Consider the following 26,492-nt stretch of genomic DNA (forward strand, 5'->3'; position numbering starts at 1 on the left):
CCTGTCTTTGTGTAGCCTCTTCAAAATTGAGTACACTTATCCTTTGCTATCTTTTCCCATTTGCTGATAATGAGGTAACACTTCAGATTTGTTTTGACTTGACTCCTTTGCATTCTTAATAGAGATTTAGAATAATTTGTAACATGGTTGTTTGTAGTTTGCAGTTCTTCTTTTGAAAATTGTCTAGTATATATAAAAGAATTGCACATGTTTAACATGTATTGGATTACTTGCTGCCTAGAGGAGGAAAGGGTGGGAGAAAAATTTGGAACACTAGATTTTGCAAGGGTGAATATTGAAACCTCTCTTTGCATGTATTTTGAAAATAAAAAGTTCTTATTAGGGAAAGTCAAAATTGTTTAGTAATACTCTTAGATTGCTTATCCATTGGGGAGTGATCCTTGATCTAATATTTGTATTAATTCCTATGTCTTGGATATCAGACTGTATAAAATATTCAATGCAAAATCCCCCCATTCAGTGCTTTAATCTTTAATCTAACCACATTAATTTTACTCAAACAAAAGTTTTCAATTTCATAAAACTGCATTTTTTGACAACTGACTACTTCAAGAAGAAGAGATGTCTTCTATGGAGAATGACAATATAAAGCAAATAAAACTAAAGGGCCCAATGAAGATAGTGATCACACGTATAATTTTAATATTTGTGGAGCACTTGACGTGTTTTCTCATTTGATCCTCAAGATAATCCCATGGGATACGTGCACTTAATGTCCCCATTTTACAGATGCAGAAACACACTGGAAAGTTAAATAATTTGCCCAGGGTCACATTGTTGGTAAATAAATGAGACAAGATTTGAATTCAGATCTACCTGATTCCCATTTCAGTACTCTGCCAAATGCGCCTGGCTCTAATTTCCAGTCTGAGTAACAATATGGTTGGGTGATGACAAATAAGTAAGGGTCAGATCTCTTTTTTTCTAATCCTCCATTCTTATCAGTAAAAGATATTTATGTTTACATACCTCTCTCCTTCTCTTCTCTTCCATGTCATTCCATCAAAGACCTTCCATTCCATTGAGGTTCCCCAACACCTCTGGCTTTCATTTGTTCTTCTTCCTCTATGAGCAGTAGTAAGTTAGGTTTTTGTAAAAGCAGGAAGAAGGAAAGTGAAGGAGAGAAAAGAACAAAGGAAAGGAGGTCTTTGGGAATAATCCTCATGGGATTCCAAACTGCACCACTGACTTTTCCCTTGAGACAGATCTGAGAAAATGCATTATAGGCATTAGAAGCTATTTTGGGGATGTGCTAAAAACTTCAAAGGGGACAAGTTTACTGATAAGTACTTGCTGACGGCTTGCTAATAAAGATATGGTGAAGGTTTAAGCTCCTATTCTGTAAAGTTAGGGAGTTGCTATATTGTCTCATATTGGTTCATATTCTCATGCTACTCCATGCCATGGGAATTTGCTGCCAAGAGACAGGGCAATTTAATGGATAGAATGCTGTATTTGGAGTCTGCCCCATACACTTGTTATGTGTGGCTTGTGAGGAACTTTTAAAATCTCAAAGCATTGTAAATATATTGCCTATTGTTCCCCAAAAGGTGGGAATCAAATATATTGCAAAAACAGTTACTACCTTTCACAACAACATGTAGAATTAATTTATCGCATTTCTCATATGGCATTTTGTGTATCAAGTTCTATGAAGGATGAGAAACTATCAATTAAATAAGATATTCCACTCAATTAAAGATAGAAACTAACATAGATCAAAGGCTTAAATGTAGAAGTTATCTTTGAGTTGGACTTCTCCTTTTGAAAATAAAGAAGCTAAGGCTCTTGGAGATGGAGTGTCTTGCCCAAGTTTATCCATATAGTTTGGGATAGAAAACAGGAAATGACCCTCTAATTTGGGTCCAAGTTTTCCCTTTCCCTCTCTGTCCTTTCTCTGCCTCTGTCTCTCTGTCTGTTGGTCTGTCTCCATCTCTTTCAAATCTCCATGCTGCCTTCACAATCTACTAGGTAATTAATGATTTATAGGTATTAGCCTTATTGACACAATCGTTGGCTGATAGCTCCCATCTAGTGCTAGGAAATAAGTAAACAAGCATTTGCTCTGTTAACATCCGTTTATATCTACTTGCAGAAGCTGCATGAGGGCAGAGACTCTTAATTTTACCTTTGTATTCCCAGTGCTTAGAACAATACCTTGCAAGTCATAGATATTTTATAGATATTTCTTTTCAATGATTGTGATAGAGCATTTTTTATCCTTTAGCTTTCTAGAGGCTGAAATTAGTTCCTCTAATTGCAGAGACTAAATTAATATGGTTATAAGAGCTCCACAGGAAACAAGGAGGAAAAAACTTCAAGTTTTTAAACTGGATAAAGGAAGACTCAGAAGGTTGATGAGACTACCTAAAAGGTTGTCTTGTAGAAGAGAGATCAGTTTTGTCCGGTTATAGTTCCAGAGGGCAGAACTCAGACAATTGTCATGAATGTTTCTGTGCAATAATATGTTATTAAAAATATAGAAAGTATTCTAATGGCTGCAATGAGTGAAAGTGCAAAGATGCAAATTAGATTTGATGTGAGTATAATGGGAGAATGGAGCGCAAAGGTGAGTTACATAAGGAAAAACTTCTTAACAATTAGAGTTATAAAAGTGTAATGGAAAAACATTTATTAAGTAATTAATATGTACCAAGTGCTATACTAAGTGCTGGAGGTGGAAATACAAAAACAAGGTAGCTCCTTCTCTTAAGGAGCTTCCATTTTGATTAGTATAGGTAGCACATAAAATTTTTGGGCTTCATGGCAGATGGAAAATCCAGTTGGTCCTTAGAGTTCAGTGCACAAAGCAGATCTTAGCCCTCTGAGATTGTGGAAAGTACTGGCAAGGTACATAGCCAATCATTCTACAAGCATCTATTAAGTACCCTTTATATCCTTAATAACTAAGCTGTGATCTTATAATACAAATTAAAAAAAAAGAAAGAATTCCTGATAAGGAGTTTATATTTTAGTGGGACAGAAAACAAGTGTACATACATACATAATACATACATATATACACATACATAGTGCATAAGTATAAAGTGAATCAAGAGAAATCTGTACAAAGTAATTAAATATAAATTAGGGAGAAAGAACACTAACAATTGGGGAGATCAGGAATGACTTCATGCAGAAGAGGGTGCTTGAACTGCTTCTTCAAGACAGACAGGAACAGGGACTGAAGAAGAACTGAGAAGGGAACACATTCGAAATATGATGGATAGTCAATGCAAAGGTACCAGGGACAGGGCAACAGGGAACTGTGTGTGTTACCAATGCACAACCATCTTGACTGGATCACAGAGAATTGGTGGAAAACTAATGAACAATTAGACTGGAAAGATAATTTGAGGTTAGATTGTACGGGGATTTGAAGGCTAAACATGGATATTTACATTTAATCATCGGTGGTCCACAATATCAGATGTGATAAACAATTTGTGAATGATGAAGCCTCAAAAATCTTATTAATCAGTAATGAGATCACTGAGGAAAAAGTAATCCTTGCTTATTATGGAGAGAGCAGTTGAGTTCCCAACTACTATTGGGAAGAGGGGTAATGAGGATGATTATTGAAGTGGTTTGGAGTTCTGGGTCATCTTGGTGGGCAGTGAGTTTCTCCCCTCTAATTGAAATTCTTAAAGAAATGGTGAGATGATCAATTCCCCAGTGTGTTGTAGGGGGATTTATTTTTTGGTTATCGGTTGGACAAGGTGGACACTGAGGTCCTTCCTCAATTTGAATTTTGTGATTCTATGAGATCCATAGATAATATTACTTAGAAGTTGTTGGGAGTCTTCACCTGGTATATCCAGGCTATGGATATGTGTACTGTAACACATCTAATATAAAATTAATTGAGAATTGCCAATGACATTGGAACCCCCAAATCTGATCATTCTCTGTTATCATGTGCCCTGTGTCATATAATATAAAATTGTGTTTTAGTCTGGCAAGCACTCATTATGCTATTATTGCATTGAAAGAAGTCTCAAGATGCTAAAAGCTTCCAAAAGGTTAAAAAAAAAATTGCTCACCTTTACGTGGCACTGGAAGTTTTGCAAGCACTTTACATAGATTATTATGAAGGAAAGTCGTAAAAGTTCCTATGATGCCTGTTTATATGTTTATATCTTTTCTGGCCAACAAGCATTTGTAAAGTCCTAACCCGTGGCCAGCATTGCACTCAGTTCTGGTCATCTCGAGAGTTTTCCTAACGAATCCCTTACCATCTGATGAAATTGAATGTTGCTTCAAGATGGACTGTTGGAAAACCGTGTCAATCATCTTCCACCCAGCCGGCATTTCCATATGCATTGCACTGCTGGCTCTTGGGGACTCCCGGCTTCTTTTTGGTTGTTGATTTCTGATATTGTCCATGCGCGCGCAGATGGTCCTGCTCACTGGCTAACTCTGCACCTCTGCTTTATTCGCAGCATCTGGCGAGGTCCCAATGTGAACTGCACAGACAGTTCGGGTTACACTGCTTTGCACCATGCAGCTTTAAATGGACATAAGTAAGTGCCGCTTATTCAGACTGCAACTGGTCTTCTTCTTGTATTTAGTTACAGATAATGAAGTTGATTCACTCAGGGTAGATGCATGAAAGAGGCCATCTGTCCCTTGAGGCTTGTGGTCACTGTGTTGGGGACGATGCATTTGGAAAGGCTGCTAGGTAATTGCATTAACCAGAGTATTGTTCCTGGACACCCTGTGTGGGGTTACTGCCAACTACAAAGGAGCCCAAAGTGTTCTAAGCTATTAAACATCGTCCCCTTGAGCAGGGGGAGGGAGGAAGCAAGGAGCGGCTTTCAGAGCTTATCAGATAGAGAAGCTATAATGGCTTGTACCCTGGATTTAGAGTTTAAAAGAGCTGGATTTGAATCCTGACTTTGCCACTTAATATCTGTATAATCTCGGTCAATGCATCTTAACCTGTCTGAATCTCAAGTTCCTCCTCTGTGAAGTAAGGGAGTTGGGCTGGATGACCTGTAGAGTCCCTTCTAGTTCTAAATTTATAACCCTATGAAATTTTTCACTTCTAGCTTTTGTATCCTTTCAGGAAAGAAAGTGATAGGAATGAGATCTTGTGAAATTCTGCATGAAAATTTTTCTTTCACAATTCTTTGCACTTGGCCAATGGCTTCTTTGCTGTCATCGCTATTTCATGTTTCAGAGCAATGGGGTGGGGCTGGATAGAACAAGAGCTCTCTTCCCACAGCCCCAGAACGTTAGGGGCATCTGGGCTTAACACATGCACTCCTTCAGTAGCAGCATGTTACAGGACTGAGTCAGGAATACTTGGATTTCTTTATTACTTTGGATACTTATAACTGTGTAATCATAGACAAATGAGTTAACATCTCTGTGTCTTATTTTCCTCATTTGCAGAATGAGAATATTAGTCTTGATGGTCTGAAATATTCCTTGAAATCTATTATTCTATGTTTTTATGTTCCCAGGGACTTGTCTCAGTGGTCTAATGAGTTGTGAGTCAAAGTAAAGCTGGGATGTTGTGGAGCAATCACTTACAGGAGTCCTCAAACTACGGCCCGCGGGTTAGATGCGGCAGCTGAGGACTATTATCCCCCTCACCAGGGTTATGAAGTTTCTTTGTTTAAAGGCCCGCAAAACAAAGTTTTTGTTTTTACTATAGTCCGGCCCTCCAACAGTCTGAGGGACAGTGAACTGGCCCCCTATTTAAAAAGTTTGAGGACCTCTGAAACATGATTAAAAGTTGTGAGTGGGGGTGGTGTGGAAACTTTCTTTTATCTGAATGATACAAATGAGTTAAATTAAAATTTCTGAACTCCTCAGATAACTGCAATCCCTCACTTCAATCTTCTCGTGTAGAAATGGCCACTGTCAGTTATTTACTACTCAAATGTCTATGATTCTTTGAAACGTGAATCACCAAGCATTTAGACCATTCACCATTGGTTTTGGACATTTGTGGAAAGGAGGAGGTTTACTCTGGACACTCAAAGATTATTTTTCTTGAGTTATTGATTAGCAGATCGGCTGTGTTTTTCACATCAAGGCAATAATCATCACATGATTTAAACCATGTGGAGCCTGTTTATGTAGAAGTGTTCTCCTCCTATGCTGACCAGCAACTTATCTACAATATAATGTCAACTGTCTGAGCTTAAGAGAGTAGATGTCAGAAACAGTACTTGAAGTCAGGTTTTTCTGACTCTGAGCCCATGCTTTGGTACATGATGCTCTGCTGGTCTACATATTCCTTCCTATAATCTTAGTGATCTGACATTAGTTTCCTTGTATCTAGATGTTTTATCCTGAATTTTATTCTTAACTGTATTTTGTCCCTAAATACCGAATTTTCAACTTGCAATTTTACCTGTCACTTTCATCCTTTCAGAGAGAAAAAAAATGGTCTGTTGTATAATTCCCTTCGTTCTTTCCCCTGCCTAATCAATCATTCACTGCTGGCATTTTTTTTTTCTGAGCATAGTTTTATTTTATTCCTTGTTTGTATCTGGACCTATGGGAATGAAGCCAAATTAAATAGGGTTGAGAAGTTTGATCCTTTCAGTCCCATAGAATTCTCTTCATGATACCTTTTGGATAGAGTCTAGATTGCTCATTTCCTGCTGCGTGGGAAAGCTTTGATGGGACAAATAGGCAGAACAGCTTCATCCTGCCCATATTGACTGTTGTTCTCTGTCATCTTATCTCAGCTGGACATGAACATGTTACCTGTTAAGTTTTGTATGAGAAAGACTAATCACATTCTTGTTTTACCTTTGTTTAAGTGAAGATATAAAGCAAGACTTTGGTCAGTGTCCTGGTGCAAACCCCAAACCTGGGGAGGTAAGGACAAATAATAATTGTCTTCCTGTAGTGCTTTAGAGCTTAAAATCACTTTCCTCATAATAATCTTATGATTTCAAAAATATTTAATATTTCTGGAGGGTAAATTTCTTTTACCAGTGCTGAGGCTAATAATTTTAGAATTCTAAATTGTAAGTTGCCCCATGTACTGAGAGATTAAGTGATTTACCAGATCCTGTAGGTCCCATAGTGAGTTTGTATCAGACTTAAACTCTGGTCATCTGACTCTCTACTATGCCAAGCTGTCTCCCAAGGAAGGACATGCAAGTATGATCATCCTTATACAGGTGAGGAAACCAAGGGTCAGAAATGGAAAGAGACTTCTCCAAAGTTCTATATCTCCAAAGTTTCATGTCTTAAATTATAGCACTGAGACTTGGACCAAGATTCTCCTTGTTCTGAGTCTTTTTTTTCTATTATACTTCCATTATCCTTCCCTCTAGCCTTATAGTTCATGTTGGCAGTGTTTATAATGATGTCTATTTAACTTTAGAACAATTAAAAAGATAACCAGAAGTATATGATATATATACACACATATATTTTCTTTCCTGTAATAACTGCATGTTTTGTAAATAAACTTTCTATTGTAACTTATTCTTCACTCTTATAATGACAATACGATATACTAGAACGAACACTTCAGATTTGGGTCCTAAGTCCATCTCTTCCAGAAGTTAACAAAGTGGCCTTGGATAAGATACCTAACTCCTCTAGATCTAAATTTCCTCAGACCTAAAATTGGAAAGGAGACTGGGCTAGATTATTTCTGTGGTCCCAATGAAAGAGTTAGTGAATCTTTGTTTTTTGTTACTGTTCAGGTATACAATTCGGTAAGTAGCAATTGCTGAACATTTTGATTTAAAAATTGTTTTATTTATAGAGTTATAGATTTTCCATACACAGATCATCTACTTTATGAGCTTATGCACAGTGTTTAAAAATTAACCTGAGGTTGGCTTTTCTCTGTCAGCTAACATGCTTTTTGAATTCTTCCTCATATTAATAGATTTCTCATCTCTAAGATGGGAATAATAAAACTCACACCACCTATCTCGTGGGATTATTGCAATGCTCAAATGGATTAATATCTATAAGACCCTTTGCAAAATTGAAGTTCTATAGAAATATCGACTTTTACCAGTCTTCAGGATTTTTATTATTATGATGTGAGAACATGCCAGTTTTAATAGGGTCACATGGAAGAAATAATTAAAATAGAAAATGTGCTGTAAAATAGATATATTCCAAAGCCAAATAAGAATGATTTTTGGGTTGTCTTTATATTTGCTTCTCTCATTCTCACAGAGATAATTGATAATTGATTATAATACATTTTTTCTCCCTGAAGGAAGTCTTGGCGTTCAGCACAAAAACTCATCTCCATCATTTTTCTCTGTTGTAGCCATCTGCTTTGTGCTGTTAATACAGGATGTTATAATCACCAGATTTGGAGTCATACAATTCCAAGGACTGGAAAAAATGTGAAGAAGTCACATAGTTCAAGCTTTTGCTTTGGGCAGAAAAGTTTGCCCTAAAAGCTAATCCACATTCTTCACACTACAGGTTCACATTTTTTTCTCTTGTCCTATGCTCTTGAAGTTTCTAGTTTCTTGGCATGGAGCTGTCCAGCGTACTAACAGCTTCTGGTCTAATACCACGGTGTGAGAGAGAAGTTGGTCCTTTCTGAATAATTATTTTGATAATTTCCAGGGCCATTAAAAAGACTTATGAGCTACAAATGCTAGAAAAAATATTTTATTGGCTTAGAAGAAAGCATGTGCTCAGCCAGAAATCAACTCTTATTAGAAAGTAAGAAAAGAACAAAAAGATATAAATTTGAATCAGAAGTAAAGGAAAGTAGATCTAAATTAAATAGGTTAAGTCATTCATAATTTGCTTGTAACCAGATTTCTTAGATTCTTGTTGGCGAAAAATTAAACTGACTTAAATTTGAATCTTTTAGTCTTATTTAAAATATAACTTAGTTGTTTGTTTTCTCTTCTTTCCCCCCTGTAATATTAATCAATATTTATATGTTTGTGCTTAATTTCCATTGTTGTGCTTCTTTTTCCATTTGTATCATAATATTTTTCCTTATTTTGGAGAGAAGTCAGGCTTTATAAAACTCTAGAGGTGCATATTTTTTGTATTTTCTTTAAAAAAATGTCAGCAGAAAATTAAGATGCTCTCCAGTCAGAATATGTATAACTATCATTATTTGAAGATTTGAAATATTTCTGAGGGATTTTCCACTGCTCTTTCTCCCAGTATTTGCCTTTAGAGAATACATTCTTAGTGTGCCCCTCCTCCTCCAGCTGTTATTATCTGTTTTGGAGATAATTGATTCAAATGACTTCCTGATTCTTGATAGCTAAAATGTCTTGTTATTTACTTGTCCTGTCCCCTGTGTTTTCCTGTACAGCATGAGTAGAGTGTTTCCTTTGTAGGGATTTGTGATTTTTGTCCTGAAAGTTGCTCTTTTTTGTAATACGAAAATCACTTTAATATAAAAACCTCTTTTTTTCAGATAGTGAATGCTAACTAATTAGTACTCCCTTGAGGAAAAATAATCCTTTAACCTTGAGTAACCTGAAGGTAACTGAGTTATCTATAGTAACATTAGTTAGATCACAGAATCTATTGACTTTAAGTCTTTGCTTGGTTCTGCTGGGGAATTTTCCCAATGATATCTCCATTAAAGGGAAGCATGGTTTTCAAAAAAAATGACAAAGTTCCTTGGTCGAGGCTGAAAATTTTCATTCCTTTGACTTCTGTACTCCTTCAGAAGAAAGGATATTCATTTTATTGCTCCCTAGACAAATTCTCAGCAGGGAAGGCTGGAGGAAAATGAAGTATTCTAGTACTGACCATTTAATTACTAAAAGTCTTATTATTGAATTTGAGCAACCAAAAAATTAGAATTCCATAGAGTTTGTTACAAGCGGGATCCTTTTTTAGTCTAAAGTATATTTATAGTCATCAGGGAATGAAGGTAAATTTAAGTGTGATCTGGATAGGTCCTTTCATAGTTTTGGGCTTCAGTTCTATCATTTACAAAGTAAGGATTGAGATCACAGATCAAAGAGGATTAGGGCTGGAGGAGATTTTAAGAGGTCTTCAAGTCCTTTAAAAACAAAGAGGTTGTACTCAAAGCCCTACTTTGCTGTAGTCTTCTAGTGTTTAAATAGATCTAGTAAGTGAGTCAATTTATTATTTATTTTATTTTATTTTATTTTTCATTTTTATAGGGAACTCCCCAGTGAGGGTGTTTTCTTTATCAATATACCTTCTCTGCAATTTAGTTGCCTAGAGTACTTAAAAATTGAGAGATGTGCCCAAGATCATGTGCTATGTATGAAAAAAGGAACTAAAATTCAAGTCTTCCTGGCTTTGAAGCAATTCTATATTGAAAAAGATGGACACCAAACTCTAGAAGTTTAGAATGTCTTTTTTTTTACATCAAGAGATCTGAGATTTCATTGGTGTTTTCTCTTCCATGATGCTGAAAGCAATCCCTCTGTGTCTTCATGAATTATTGTGGCTGAAAAAACATCATCGACTTATAGCCAGTTTACTGATGAGACCATTCATTTCCAAGCTGGAGCAGTCCTTGGAAAATGATAGCTATCCTTTTGATGTGCCTTTACGTAGAATGTTTCCATGTTGTTATAAAGGGTATTTGTGGGTATACCCTTTGAGAATCCCGGCTCACCTCTATGGCATACATGAAAAAGTGAAGGAAGAGGACTTTATGAATCAGAATATTGGGAAAACTTTGGATGATTTATTGTTGGATATAATTTGAATAATTGGTACTCTTTATATCTGACTTTTAAAATGGTTAGTTGTAAACTGATAGAATTAGAGCACTGCTCTGCTTATCATTTATCAGGAAGATACAAAATAAAATGGTGTAAAGTATTTTGTATAATTGCAATTTTCAAATAATTCATTCTGTTTATTTACTTCCCTGGAATTATTTAATAAGCAGAATTGGGGTGTCATGCAAAACTGATTATACTTTGAATAAACTAGAGATATTTGTAATAAATTACTTGTGAGAAGGTATATTCATTATAAATGAAATAATATATATATATATGGAAAATGAAATGAAAAAAGTGTTTTTCTGTTTACACATTAATTATTGTAGTTAATTGCCTGGTGAATAGATACTACCTTGACTGTAGGTTACAAATTTTATTAATAGAAATCATATGTTTCTGTATGGGACAGTAGTGACTAATAAAACAGTCAGAGACTCTCAAGGTAAGAAAAAACAAAAAGGGATTTATATGATCTTGTGAGAAAGGGCAACTCCCAACATACAAGGTGTCAGTAGAGGAGTGCGAAGCACAAACTGCAAAACACAAGAGTAGACCCTGAATGCATAAGTCCCCATCCCCATTCTCACCCTGGCCTTTTCTCCCATTGTCTGGGAGAGTATGAGCTTACATTCTAAATTTGGAAATCTATCCCAGAAAGAAAAGTATATTAGTAAATACAAACTCTTAAAATTTCCCTAGAGAACTGCTGTACAAGCAGATATTCTTCGATGAGAGAATTCTGTTACCTGAATTCTCAAAGCCATCACTGCCTTTAAAAGAAGTACTTAAATGCTAATTAAGAGGTGGTGGGAAACAGGAGGGGAAATATCCATTCAAGACAATCAAACAGCTTAACTTATTATTGCAAAGTCTCAAGGCCATATTCCCATGAGAGGTCTTCACTCATTTTATTCCATATATTTGTATTTCATAAGAATGTTTGAATTTGCCCTACTGAAATCATTGAATCATAATTCAAGAGTGAAACAGCAGAACTTAAACATGACACATAAGTTTGAATATTAGATTTAGAGTCAGAGTATCTTCTTTCAAATTGTAGCTCTTTCCTTTGCTACCTGTATGATGTTAAGTGAGTTGATTTACTTTTCTGGGCCCCAGTTTCCTGAACTCTAAAACATGAGTACTGGACTAGACATTCTCTTAGGTTCCTGTCCAGCTCAAGATTTATGTTTCCAGATCCTACCAATCTGATAATGCTCTGAGTGTTCACTAGTGATGCATTATATGTATTATTATTTGAGGACCAGTCAAATTGTATTTATGGAGTTTCATCTCTATATTGAAGAGATGAATTTTCTGATCACAGAAGTTCATGAAGACTATGTTTTTTGTTAAATAAGAATTATGGTGAATCAATTTTTAAAAGTAAAGATATTTGAATTTTAGCAAATGTATTTTATACCAGGGAATCAAGCTCAGTCACCACTGCCTAGGCCATTAATCTCTGATCAAGTCCCAGAATCTCATTTATAGTACAAAAAAACCAGAAAAAATCTACAAAAATGTAGTCAGAGTACACAGAGAATACAGCTTCATGATTTACTTTTCCCCCGCTTGCTTTAACTATATACATGGGGTATGATATAGGCATGCAACCACTTGTCAGAAGACCAAGGTAAGTTTACAAAAATATATATATTCTTTCAATAGTCTTATAAATTGGGAACTAGCAAACACATATTACATAAACTGCTAGAAAATATCTACAAAAACTGAATGAAAGCATAAATGGAGATCCCCATAGTATAGGGGAGTGGCTATAGTATACTTAGTTGCTGCACCCAGCTTGTGTCATTAACTAGCTTATGAGACCTTACTAAGTCACATAAACTTTCTAGACCCTAGTTTCTTGATCTCTAAAATGAGAAGTTGGATTAAAGGACCTCTGAGGTTACTTCAGGGCTAAAATTCTCTAATTCTTTTATGCTCTACTTTTGATTTGGTTTTAAAGTTTTATTCTTTTTTTTTTCAATGAACAAGAATTTTTTCTCTCCTTCCTCTCTGCATGACCAGCAGTGGGAGGAGAGAGGGAACAAAAACAAAACCAAGAGCAATGAAACTCTTGGAAGAAATATGGAGAGATAAGCAAGACAAATTCCCACTTTGATAATGTCTAGAAACATGTCCTATTCTATATGTTATGCTTGTCATCTGTCAAATAATGGGTAGCATTTTTTATCATTATTCTTCTAGAATCATGCTCTTAAGGATGCTGGGAGAAACAAATGAAGAAAAATGAGTATCCCATCTCTCCTTCTTTCTTTCCTAGTTAGAAGGAGCATAGCTCAGTGAATGTCACTATATTCTTTACCCAGTCAAAAAAGTGGAAATAAATTATAGTTGTCCAAATAAATGTTCTGTGATACTTCAAACCCAATTGTACAGTCATATGGAATGAGGAAAATAATAACATGCATGGTAGTTTTAGGCTAGACTATCCTGCCTTTTTTTCCATCCAACTGATTAATTAAATCTGTTTTTACTAGTGAGTAACTTTTCTTATAAATGTCAAAAATTTTATATTAGCCCCACCCTTTTTTGAGCAAAGGAATAAGTTTAATACTTTTGTAGTGATCTCCATGCTGGGGAAATGCTTTCCACTGAAGAAATTTGCAATATTCTTATAGACAGCTGGGAAGGGGGCATTGTGTGCTGCTGGTTCTGACTTGCTGTCAAGCCCTCTTTCCCTTATTCCATGATGTCTTTACAGATAATGGAAGAATTTTTCTAATTAGAGTTGCCTAGCAATGGAATGGGCTCTGCATTTGACAGTGAGCCATTTTTGGAGGGGCATGCATGTAGAAATTCGATGAATGCCTTTTTGAAAAGCTTTGTAAGATATTCTTATGGAGGATAAAATGTTGAATCATATAACCTCTACGTTTCTATTAACTCAAAATTATTTGAATTTTTAAAGACATTTTGTCTATGTATTTTCCTCTTTGTAAAGTGATGCATTCTTTATTTGAGGTGGGCATTTTTCATAGGTAATGGTTAAAATAAGATATATTCTGTTGCAAAATCACTGGACCAGTAAATTAGAAGTTTTCTTACAGATTACCTCGCTCTACTCATACATGATCAGGAATACTTTTTTTTTTTTAAATTACTACTAAATGGTTAGTTCAAAAATTACTGAAAAGTGGTTAACAGCTTTTGCTTGAAGACCTTCAGAGAGATTAAAGTTTTTAGCTCCTTAGGCTGCTTGTTTAAATTCTGGATAATTTTAATTGTTAGAATTTTTCCCTTGCATCAAACTTAAAGTTTTCTCTTTGTAAATTCCATTTAAATTTCCTTCTCTGACATCTGGTCAATAGGAAATTTAGGATTCCTGAATGTTTTATGGTTATCAATTCAATGTCTTTTCATGATTTTTCCCAAAATTTAGTGAACTGAATGAATGAGGTATGATATTGTGTGTGAAATTGATAATTAGTCCTGTGTTGTGCTTCTGTGATAATGCTTTTTATAATGAGGAACCATTCTTCTCTAGTTTTGATTTATCTTTGTGCAGATTTCAAGTGTAAGAAATATGATTTCTATGTGACAAACTCTGTTCATTTCTCCAACTGTCAAAACATTTGCCATATACTTTCCCTACATAGTGTTAGTTTTAGGAAGAATAGTCCTTCAGATGGTGAACCTAAATTTTCTCATGCAGATTATCACCATGTGCCATTATTGGATCATACAAGCCAATTAAAATCTGGGGAAATAGTATGATTAACTAATTGGATATATGTGCTGGGAAACTAAGCTTCTTTATTCTGAGGTCCACTTAGTGGATCCATTCTGTAGTGAATTGAATTAGCCCTTTAACTCAGACGGAGTTATTCAAAATCATTTGAAGCTCATGGGATGAAAATTTTTTTTAAAAATTGAAAACAAATTTAAGACAGACACTTCCGATGAATTTTCATTAAAGCTATTTGTTATGGGAAGAGAGAATTTTTATTTATTACTGCTCAAGAAGGGAAAGATCATGGGCTCTAGAGGCAAAAAATTTTGGTTCACATTCTGCTTCTGCTCTTCAATATTGGTATGGTTATTCTCTGTGACTCACTTTCCTTTCTTCTAAATTAAGAGAGTTGGATTAGATGGCAGCTGATATCTTTTCCCCTTTCAGATTCCTCATTCTATCTATTTTACCTTGGATGAGTCACTTTGGGCCACACTTTAATCACCTCTAAAATGATGAGGATTGAATTGGTTGGCTCCTGAGGTCTCAAAGCAAACACCTGGAAGAACTCAAAGAAGTAATAGATATGAGTGGCGGAGGTGGTAGGAGAATTTTCTAGCATATCCATGTCTCTTAAAACTATATCTCTGATTAGGAAGTAGATGGAGAAGGTGGGTCATTCCCAGGGATCTATATATTTGTTGGGGAAATGATTGGGAGCTTGAGATGGGGAGTCAACACATCTTCCAATTCTGGTTCTTCCTAATAAGTCATGTCAGTGTTGTGCTCTAATCAGCCTCCACCTCCATCCACTAGAAGTTACAACTCCACTCCTGTGTGCCTCTGGTTGGTGAATATTCACCTTATCTAGTTTGGTCTCAGGCTCACCATAATTATATCTCTCCCCTGCACATCTCCCACCAAATATTTCAAACTCTGATTATAGTTAATCAATACTACTAGTTCTTGTAATTCCATGCTAATCCCTTGCCCTGGTATTCCAGTCCCATTTACTCTGACTTTTTTGTCTTAATACCTCACTGACCACCATTCTCTTATGTATGTCATCTTCCTTATTAGAACATAAACTCCTCTAGGGTAGAGATCATCTTGTTTGTATTTTTCCATCCCCACTCTTTGGCATTGTACTTTTCCTTTTATGTATAGGAACTATCTATCTAGATGACTTTGGGCAAGTCACTTCACCTTGGGTCCTGGAGTGTCACATTCATAAAATAAAGATGCTGGGCTAGATGACTTCTTAAGGTCCCTTTGAGCCTTGAGGTTCTTTGATTCTATTTTTTGGGTGGTAGTTGTCTCCTGAGCTAGTCCACTGTAGCTAACCAATCCAACTTCCCTTCCTCTTATGTTCTCTGTCCCATTTCTGCAAACATCTTCGCTCCTTGTTCTGTCCATGAATGATCCCTAAATGCATCTTAGTGTATGCTTAAAAATGCGTTTTTCCATATGGCATCTACTCTCACAACAGATATTTCTCCAGAATTCAACGAGAGGTCAACCAGTAGAGAAAAGAAAATTGGCAGGAAAAGGAAACCGGGAACAGATCAGAATCACAGTGCCTCACAAGTTAAAATTCTTAACTGTGGCTTTGAGGAAGGGTGAGCCTTTCTATTTGAGTCAGTCAAATAAAGTAATCAAATCTCATTAATCAAATGGATTTCTTCTTTAATGACACATTGGTAATTTACTCAAACTCTTGGTTGTGTTGACATAGGAAAATTGGCTGAGCTGATGCTCCTTGAGCCCGAGTTTCAAATTGTGCAATTTAGAGTCATTAAGAACTAACTCAGTATTGGTTTAAGTTGTCAAGTCTTCAAGAAAAACTGCCCTTTTTTGGCTAATTTCATTGACTCTCATTTTTCTTCTGTCCTGTATTCTTTCTTTTTCACCAGGGATATAGTGCTCAAACTGCTTCAATATGAGGCCTCAACTAATGTAGCTGACAACAAAGGCTATTTTCCTATACACCTTGCTGCATGGAAGGGAGATGTGGAGATTGTCAAGATTCTGATCCATCATGGACCTTCACATTCCAGGGTCAATGAGCAGGTACCCACTTCTGGTGTTCTGGCTTGGCCAAAGCAGGACCACGGAAAAGATTGCTTGTTACCTTACTGGTTATCTTGCTGAATATGAGTATGATCACGGCTCTGCTTTCTTAAAAACGCTTTGTTGATAGTTTTTTTTTGTTACATCACCTTTTTATTTCTTAACATATTCCTTCTTAGCATAGATGGGTAGGCGTGGAAAATGTCTATCCTTGTAAAAAATACTTTTGCTGACAAGATAATCAATCTGTAATAGAATTTTATTTTTCTAAAAACATACAAAGATGGTTTTCAACATTCACCTTTGTGAAACCTTGTGTTCCAAATTTTTCTCCCTCTTTTCCTCCCTCCACTTTCCCTAAGATAGCAAACACTATATTGTAAGTTGAACATGTGCAATTCTTCTAAATACATCTCTATATTTGTCATGCTGTACAAGAAAAATCAAATAGAAAGGAGAAAAAGCACAAGAAAAAATAACAAGTAAACAACCACAACAAAAAGGTGAAAATACTATGCTCTGATCCACATTTAATCTCCATAATTCCCTCTCTGGATGCGGATGGCACATTGCCTCACAAGTCTATTGGAATTGCCTTGAATCGCTGAGCAGAGTCTTCAAATGTGGTTAACAAGGAAGCATCCTACAGAAAGAAAAATATTAGAAATAATTTTGTTCTCAAGTTGAAGAAATAGTCTGCACATACTCCCAGGTGAAATGTAATTCATACTTGTAACAAGTAATTAACAAACATACCAAATGATCATAGAGTAAGAAGAAACTTTAGAACTAATCTAGTCCAGTATTTTTATTTTACAGCTGAGGTAACAAAGGCCCAGGGAAGTTCAATGACTTGCTCATGCTTAAAAGGATGATAAATATTAGAGGCAGAATTTGAACCCAGTTCTTCTGTCTCTAGAGTTGGTATTTATCTACCTAGTATTTTTGTGTGTCTCTCAAAAACATTAACATTTTAATGTTATCATCATAATATTTTTATTTACTATGTCTTTAACAGAAGTCTTTCTTAAGTGTTGAAATTAGTTTTAAGTAACTTGAAAGAAAATACTAAATTACAATCCCTTTATTGCTGTTGTTCCACTTTTTTAGACTGACAGATCAATCAACAAACATTTATTATGTATCTTTGACTCTATATGCTAGACACTGTGTTAAGCTCTGAACTAGACTGACTGATTTATTTAACAAATAATTTATTAACTTTCTAGTTAATGTTAGTGTTGTTAGTGTAGACAACTAAGTGATTCATGGGGTGGAGTACTGGGCCTGGAGTCAGGAGGAACTGAGTTCAAATCCAACCTCAGATTCTTACTAGTTGCATGAATCAGGGCAACTCAATCTTTATGTGCTTTAACCAATTGGAGAAGGAAATGGCAAATCACTCTAGTATCTTTGCCAAGAACAACCCATGGTCACGGGTTCACAAAGAATCATATGCAACTGAATGACTGAACAATAATGTATCAGGGTGAAGAAAAAAGCAATTTAAATGAAAAAGATAAAAGATGTTTGGACCTAACCTTGAATCTGAGGTTTTAGTGAGTCTGGGTAAGTTCTTTCTAACCCATTGGTTTCTTCTCTTGGTTGTCTATGGCACTTGCCTTCAGTGGCAAAGCTCATTCCTTTTGTATTCATTACCTAATCCCAGAATTCCAGCTAAAGGCATATAACCTTCTGAATCTACCTACCCCTGAGCCAGTTTCTCTCTCTTAATGTAATAAAATGGTAGATCCCCGACCAGAGGTTATTTCATTTTTGTCTTTGCACACTTCAGCACTAGGACAGTGTCTTGCACAAAGTAGGCCCTATGGAATCTTATTGAATTTCTCAAATGATAGAATCATTGAGATAAAGCTAAAAATGGCCCCAGAGGCCATCCAGTGAAACCCCTTTTATAGATGAAGAAATTGAAGTCTAGAAAAATAAAGCATCATATCCCAATGTTATACATGTAGTAAATGATGGAAGAAGGATTTGAATTTACAGCCTCTAATGAGACTACTGATATTTCTCTTGTACACCATAGTATCTCCTGGCTCTGTAATTAGTGGTGTGGTAGATAGAATCCCTTCCTTGGAAGCTGGATGAATTGGGATCAAATAATGTCTCTGAAATAAAAATCATGGGGTCATAGGAAATCCCTGCATTTTTAAAGTCTCATTTTCAAAATGAGGGAATTGGATACTCACGATCCCTTTTCACTTGAGAAATTTTTATGCGACTCTGGGCATATAAGTATATAATATAGATAAATCAAATATTTACTGATAATAAATAATAACTTTATTATCCCTACATTCAGTTACATAATCTTGTATAAAGTTATAAACCAAGAAGCTTTGGACGAGATGACTTCTGAGATCCCTAAATCTCTGATCTTAGTAGCCTGAAGTCCCTATTTCATAGTGTTCTTGTGAGGCTCAAATGAAATGACAGGATTATAAGACCATGGATATAGAGTTGTAAGAACTCTTGGGGGATCTGTAATCCAGTGTTGTTCAGGAGAAATATCACTGATTCCAGAGAGCTAGATTCTCATCTTACTTTTGAGGTTAGGAAAATTACTTAATCTACATTGGATCTTAGTTTCCTCATTTGTAATGGAAGACTTTTAAGATGGATTTTTAAGATCCCCTTCCAACTTCAAATCAATAATATATATTTATATGAGATCACTGAATCCCAGAGACCTAGGTGCTTGGAGAGACCATGGTAAAGGTCATCTAGTTCAACCCCCTCATTTTATAGTATTATAAACTACTATTATTATTATTAATTAAATAATATTATAAACTACAGGAAGCCTGGTATAGGAGGAGGCTGAGAGCTTGAGAGGAAAAATGACTTGTTTGAGGTTGTGCAGCTGTAGTGACATCAAGACCTTACTCCCAGTCTCACAGTTTCTAGTGGCACTTGTAAGGCTGATTTATTTAAATATAAAATGCCTGCAAACTTTAACAAGCCATATAGGTATTTCTTATTACACTGGTGCTAAGAGCGTAATTGGGGCAGGGAGGATAGAGTGCTGGTCTGAAGATCTATTTCCAACTTGGTCTCCTATACTTATTAGCTGTGTGCTCCTGCCAACCCTTAACTATGTTTGTCTTACTTTTTCCATCTGTAAAATGAGCTTTAGAAGGAAATGTCAAATCACTCCATGTCTTTGCCAAGAAAACTCTAAATGGGATCATGAAGAGTTGGATATGATTAAATATTGCTGTTATTTATCATTTGTTCTCAAAGGATGTTGTGACATCAGGGAAGTGATGCGTTAATTGCAAGTGAATTGGATTGAAGTGAAGGAGGGCTGTGCAAGGTCATTTGCCTCAGTTTCCCCTCCAGCCATCTGGGTCCAGTGGCCAGATATCGATCAGGGTGCTTGGAAATGGATGCAATGGAAAACCTCTGGCTTTTTAAGCTAAGGTCTTCTATAGGTCTCAGTTTGACTGAGGCAACACACACTCAGTGATTAAAGCAAAGTAGCAATTGAGGCAGGGAATGGCCTCTTTCACCTAGTAAAAAAAAATACAGTTACACAACCAAAATAAATAAGTAAATAAATCCGAGAGAGGAAGACTCTTAGGACTCTTGACCAAAGAAGAAATGATTATTATTTACATTCAATCTGAGTCAATCATTGACCAAAGGAGTCTTGTAGATGGCCAATCAATGAGGATCAGAGCAGCAACAGGTGTCTGTTGTCATGACGGTGAGTGAAAACCTGGTGCTTTTTTTGGATTGCACTGAACTCCGGTTGTGTATAAATATAAATTTGCACACAGATTAACAATGCAGATGCAGAAATCTCTAAATGCAGAGACACAGTGTGTGATCTTAAAGCATTTGGCTCATATCTAAGCAAGCCAGAGTTGAAGGTATCACATGAGCTCCGTTTTCTACACAAAGGAAGCATCAATGAACTAATTCTACATTTAGGATTCTAAATGAGCAAGATCGCAGGCCCCCCAATGTAAACTGCAGTCCACTAATACCAAACGAAGATAAGCATCTTGAGCTCGGCATGCCCCCTACTGTTCCCATTCTATAAAACTGTATTCGAAAACCAGCAGGAAGCCCCACAATTGAATTACATCCATGGCAGAAAGCTGTAGGCTGGCGGCTGTCCAAGCCAAGTGTAAGTGGGTTACCATAGGGCAAGCTGGCGTAATCGAGCATCAATGACATGTTGTCCCCCTGGATTGAGGGTTTGGGGGACGTTTGAAGGGCATCTGACCTAATGCCAAAAAGTGACATGATCCGTGAACAATGAAGTGGAGTAAAGCGTCTCTGACAGTGAGAAGAATTGGGGAAGAAGGTTTGATGAATGGCTTTGGCACCAAAAAATGGCCCTTTGTTTTAGGTGTGAAAAAATGAAAGTTTAAAATATTTTTATGCTGATAAACTAAGGAATGGAAACTTTTAAAAATGAGTGATGGTATCATCTGTTATCATCATTTAAAAAAATTGGACTAGAGGTATGATTTAATTGGTATAAGGAACTTCCCATGAGAAATTGCCTCTACTAATAAAAATTAGCTTCTGTTTTGTGACTTAAAAGTTTTAGACAATTGCTTAAGGACAACTGAGAGATTAAACTTCTTGGCCAGTTTGTCTCAGAGATAGGACACAGGTCTTTTTTGACTTGGAATTCTGGTCTCTATCTGCCATGCTCCATTAGCTCTCTCCAGAAGCTTAATCTATTAACATAGTAATTCAAGAGAATATGAAAACATACATCAGAAACCTCAAAGTTAAAAGTTTATTAAGAGATGTGCCATCTGGTGGTTGGCGTTAAAAGTGTGGTTTCCCGGTCCTAAAATAACAAAAAAGGAAGGTGGCTGTCTTTGGGACTAAAGGGAATGCATTGAAATGAAACAAGATACTTATAACTTTTATGGGTGAAATTCAATTTAGTGTGATTCTCCAAGTGTTAATCAAGTACAATGTTCAATGAGCTGGGGATGCAAAGATAAAAGGGAGACGGTTCCCCCACTCTATTTTTTTTGGAAGGGGATGGTGGTATAAATTGTATGTAGATAAATGGTTTTAAATAATTTTAAATATTATAAGAAAATAGCTTGAATTTGGAATGTCACTAATTATGCTTGTATAGTTCTGAATGAGAAAGGGGATTTTTCAGGTTTGTTTAAGGATGATTTTTAAAATTCTTCAACAGGAATAAAACCTTGGATTTTAGGCTACCCCACTCTGCCATTCAACCCAACTAGCTTTTTTTTGCCCCGATTCTTACTCAGAACTTATTGAGTGGACCTTACTTTCTATGAGAGCTAGAACTAAGATAGAGCAGACAGGATAGTGAAATTTATACAGTGCCGACCATATTTCTGCTCCTTCAGCAGCTAGAAACTGGATTAAAGATTTGAAAAACATTTTGTATACATTAATTTCTTTGATTCTTACAACTCTGTGAGGTAGGTAGTATTATTATCCCTATTTTATAGATGAGAAAACAGGTTCCTAGAGATTATGTGACTTGTCCTGGGTCATATAGCTAGTTGTGTATTTGAGGAAGAATTTGAACTTACATTTTAGTTACTCCAAGACCAGTGTTCTATTCACAGAACTGCCTAGCTGCCCAACTGAGAAATAAACTATTAAAATACAAAGATGACTTTCTGCCAGGGACTGTATCTCAGTGGGCCTTTCTTTGTCTCCCTTTTCTCATTATAGCAGCCTGACACAAAGATTCCTCTGGGTATTCTGATGGGGACCAGTACCATGCCCTCTCTATCCTATAGAATCCTGTGCCCTATTATGTTTATCCATCATTCTAATCTCCCTTCTGAACCTCAACTGAGGAAACAGCTCAGTGTGATTCAGTTAGGACCCAGATTCAAATTCTGGTCCTGCTTATTTCCCATGAGCTTCAGCCTCCCTGGGATCTCAATTTTCTTATCTGTGAAATGATGGCGTTTGTCCTGAATGTTCCCTCAAGTCTCTTTCAGTGCTCATCTATTACCTTATGGTCCTATGAGCTTGTCTTAAAACATTTATTTGGGGACATTTTTTCTGTGCTTGCCTTGGGCCTATTTCCTGTCTCTTAGCCCCAGTGCCCATTAAGCCTTTGCCTTCATCCCCAGCAGGCCTTTTGTCTTTATTCCTTTCTAAGCTTCCCTTATCACTAAACTCTCATTTGGATTTTTAGAGCAGGATAATGGAAAGCTTTACACATATAAAAATAAAAAGTTCACCCAGGAAATACTCATATTTTGCCCCAATACCAGCATCGGATGTCTTCATAGGGGACACTCATGATACCTTTTTGGGATCAAAAGTAGCTTCTCATTGTCATTTATGATGTAACTCACTTTTATGACACATTTTAAGGTGAAAAACTTAAAGTGTGGCAGAACTGAGCTTTAAAAATAAAGATGAATTTCAGCAGGAAGTTTTCATAGAAATCTGAAGACCCAGAATAAGTTTTTTTCTGCCAAATCTTTGTCAGGTTCCTTGGAACCTCCGTGTGACTGGGAGGTGGGCTAGTTTGGGTCATTGGCGGCAGATTTTCCCTTACAGAATTGTTTTAGTGTCTCTATGCCTCTACAGGTTTCCTGAGTGTGTATGTGCTTTTTTCTTTACAATTAAACTCTCGGATTCACTTTCTTGTTTTTGAACTCCATAGAATTCCTGCTGATTCTTAACTGTGGGAAATTTACAAATTCTGAACAAGTGACAAACCAGCAGGAAATAAGATGATGTCATTTGCCCACCATCTGGATTGCATTCATGATTTCTCAACCTCATCTGGGGACCCAAAGGCCTCCACAAATGCCTCATTGTGACTTGGAGGTGACCCTGACTCCTCACAGGCTATGCTGGGAGAGGGCAAGCTATGGAAGAATTTTTGAGTATGATCTTAGTAAAAGACATATTTGCTGTTTGTTGACCAGTCTGGCTAAGCATAGAGAGCCATATTATTGGTAGACTGGTTACTTGGAGATGAATTCTTTGGCACTACCAACCCAGAAAACAAGTGATGAGTCCTTCAAAAAATGATGGTGGGGCAGGAAATGCAGATAAATGATAAAGGATGATGAAATGCCTTGGGTATGTTTAGTCTGGGGGAGAAAAGACTGAGGGGAGATGTGATAGCTTTTCCCAAATATTTTAAAGGTTGTCATGAGAAGGAAAACTTAGACTTGCTTTTGCTTGACCCCAGAAGGCAGGAACAGGAGCAATGGGATAGAAGTTACAAAGATGCCTATTTAGAGTGGGAAAAACTTCTTAACCATCATAGTAATAGAATCATATATTGAGACCAGAAAGGGCCATACAATCCAGCCTCCTTCTCTTGTATATGAAGAAATAGAGTTCTAGAGAGATTTAGAGTTGACAGCCAAAGTCACATAGATGCTAATTTAGGAGACCTTAGACTGGAAGCAAGGTTTTCTGATACCTAGTCTAGCATTGTTTCCTGCTTGGAAAGGGGATGAGTTTCTCCTCATTGAAAGTCTTCAAGGAAACACTGTATGATGATTGCTTGTAGAAGAAAAATTCTTTTCCAGGTATGGGGTAGACCAGATAGCTGTTAAGGTCAGTTCTGTAATTCTGTCACAGGTGGCTGAGTCTATGATTTCAGCAATAAGGGTACTTTCTCAACTGATATAGGTCAAAGCCATTTTATGTTTTCTTATCTTGTACCAATTTTATCCATATTTTCCCCTAAATCCTTCATGAAGGATCTCTTTTTCTTTTTGGAAATTTTATTTTTTTAATTAAAGCTTTTGATTTTCAAAACATATACATAGATAATTTTCAATATTCACCCTTGCAAAACCTTGTGTTTAAAATTTTTTCTTCCTAACTCCCTCCCCTAGATGGCAAGTAATCTAATACATGTTAAACATGGGCAGTTCTATAAACATTTCCACAATTATCATGTTGCACAAGAAAAATCAGATCAAAAAGGGAAAAAAAAGTGAGAAAGAAAACAAAATGCAAGCAAACAACAAAAAGAGTGAAAATGCTATGTTGTGATCCATACTCAGTCCCCACAGTCCTCTCTCTGGGTACAGATGACTGTCTTCATTACAAGACCATGGGAACGGACCTGAATCACTGTTGTTGAAAAGAGCCACGTCCATCAGAATTGACCATCATATAATCTTGTTGTTGCTGTGTACAATGTTTTTCTGGTTCAACTCACTTCATTCAGCATCAGTTCATGTAAATCTCTCCTAGACTCTCTGAAATCATCCTGCTGATTGTTTCTTATAGAACAGTAATATTCCATAACATTCATATACCATAACTTATTCAACCACTCTCCAACTGATGAGTATCTGCTCAGTTTCCAGTTCTTTGCCACTACGAAAAGGGCTGCTACAAACATTTTTGCACATGTGAGTCCTTTTCTTAGAGGATCTCTTTAAAGTAATAGGTACTTTTTTCTGATTATTATAATATTTGGGGGTGTAACTTTATGATCACAGTAGCAGATTTGACTTTAAACTTGGTGCTCTTTCCATTGCATAGTGAGAGAATGTTGGTATACTGTGGGCTATGGCAGTTTTAAGCAGTATGGTGAAATAGAAAGTGTTGGATAGTTTTACAAAGTAGAATCCAGCCTCATACCTTCTTTTTTCACTATCCATCCATGATTATTGTGTCAGATACAGCATTTGATGGATAAAATCATCAGGCTGCCCATCCAGGTACAGTGCATCATTTGGACAATACATATTAATGTTACAATATTTTTTTGGCATTTATTAAACATCTATTGCATGCTAAGCTTTGTTCCAAGGTAAAAAAAAATCCCTATTCTCAAGGAGGTTCTAGTTTAAATGGGGAGACATTAAACAGTTACAAACAAAAGAAATATATGAAGATAAATGAGTAATGTCAGAGGGAATGCACTAGCATAAGGGAGTCAAGAAATGCTTTTTGTAGAAGGTGGGACTTTAGCTGGACCTTGAAGGAACCCCCAGAACCCAAGAACTAGAGATGAAGAGGGAAAGAATCCAAGATTTATGGAGGTGAGAGATAGAGTGTCTTATATGAAGAACAAGAAGACCAGGGTTACTGGATCATTGACTGGGTATAAGAAGACAGGAAAGATAGGAAGATGTCAGGCTGTTGGGGGCTCTCAAATGCAAACAGAGGAGTTTATATGATAAGAAGCCATTGGAGTTTATTGAATGGAGGATGGGGTAACATGACTACAACTGTGCTTTAAAGAGATCTGTTTGGCAGTGGGGCAAATAGTGAGGCTGGGGGAGACTTGAAACAAGGAAACCAACCAGAAGGCACTTAAAGGCAGGAGGTGATGAGGCTCTGAACTTGGGTGCTGATAGAATCAGAAGACTGAAGGGAGCCTGTAAGGAAGATGTTGTGAAGGTACCAGTTAGTGCTACATCTGGCATCAATAATGCACAAGGAAAGGTGAAACAGAAAATAGTGTGACAAAAGTACTCTTTGGTACTTTGTAGTATTTATAAAAATGAATTCAAGATCCAATTGTGGTGGGTTTGGCCATGAAGGGAAGACCTTCCTTAATCATGAGACTACCAGAGTGTCCCGGAATCATGAAATTTGAAGAAGAAAAGACCATCTTGTCCAATCCAGATCTTAATAAATATTTCACAAGAGACCACCTAATTGTTTCTTGAAAACCTCTCCCATTCCAGAAAGCCCATTCTCCTCTTAGAAAGCTGTGATTTTTAGAAACGCTTTACTGACACCAAATCCCCAATTGCCTTTTTTTTCCTCTTCAATTTCTACACCATGATTTAGTGATTCTTCATTGAGCTCTGATTATCCATTCTCCCACAAGGGATGGGATATTTAGATACTGAAATTTATATACAGGAGGAATTTTTAATAGTTTAAACGTTTTAATGAGAGTTTTAGAATCAAAAATTAAAATGGGAAGGGATTTTGAGAAATCATATGGCAACAACAGAATAATGACTTTTAAAGTCCTTAGGACTCTGATCAATGTAATGATAAATCCCAAGTTCAGAAGA

The 26,492-nt window shown here is 36.4% G+C and overlaps 1 protein-coding gene across 11 annotated transcripts in view; it reads left to right on the forward strand.

Annotated features, from left to right (window-relative positions):
* Nucleotides 1–26,492, forward strand: part of ANKS1B (ankyrin repeat and sterile alpha motif domain containing 1B) — a 1,348,113-nt gene that overhangs the window by 143,516 nt on the left and 1,178,105 nt on the right. For all 11 annotated transcript variants that reach the window (XM_031941007.1, XM_031941002.1, XM_031941004.1 and 8 more), the window contains exons 2-3: nt 4,464–4,544; nt 16,326–16,482. In XM_031941007.1, the coding sequence (XP_031796867.1) occupies nt 4,464–4,544; nt 16,326–16,482 (238 nt within the window). The remainder of the gene's footprint in view (nt 1–4,463; nt 4,545–16,325; nt 16,483–26,492) is intronic.

This window comes from Sarcophilus harrisii, chromosome 5 (genome assembly GCF_902635505.1).
Source record: "Sarcophilus harrisii chromosome 5, mSarHar1.11, whole genome shotgun sequence".
In the NCBI taxonomy this organism is placed as follows: Eukaryota; Metazoa; Chordata; class Mammalia; order Dasyuromorphia; family Dasyuridae; genus Sarcophilus; species Sarcophilus harrisii.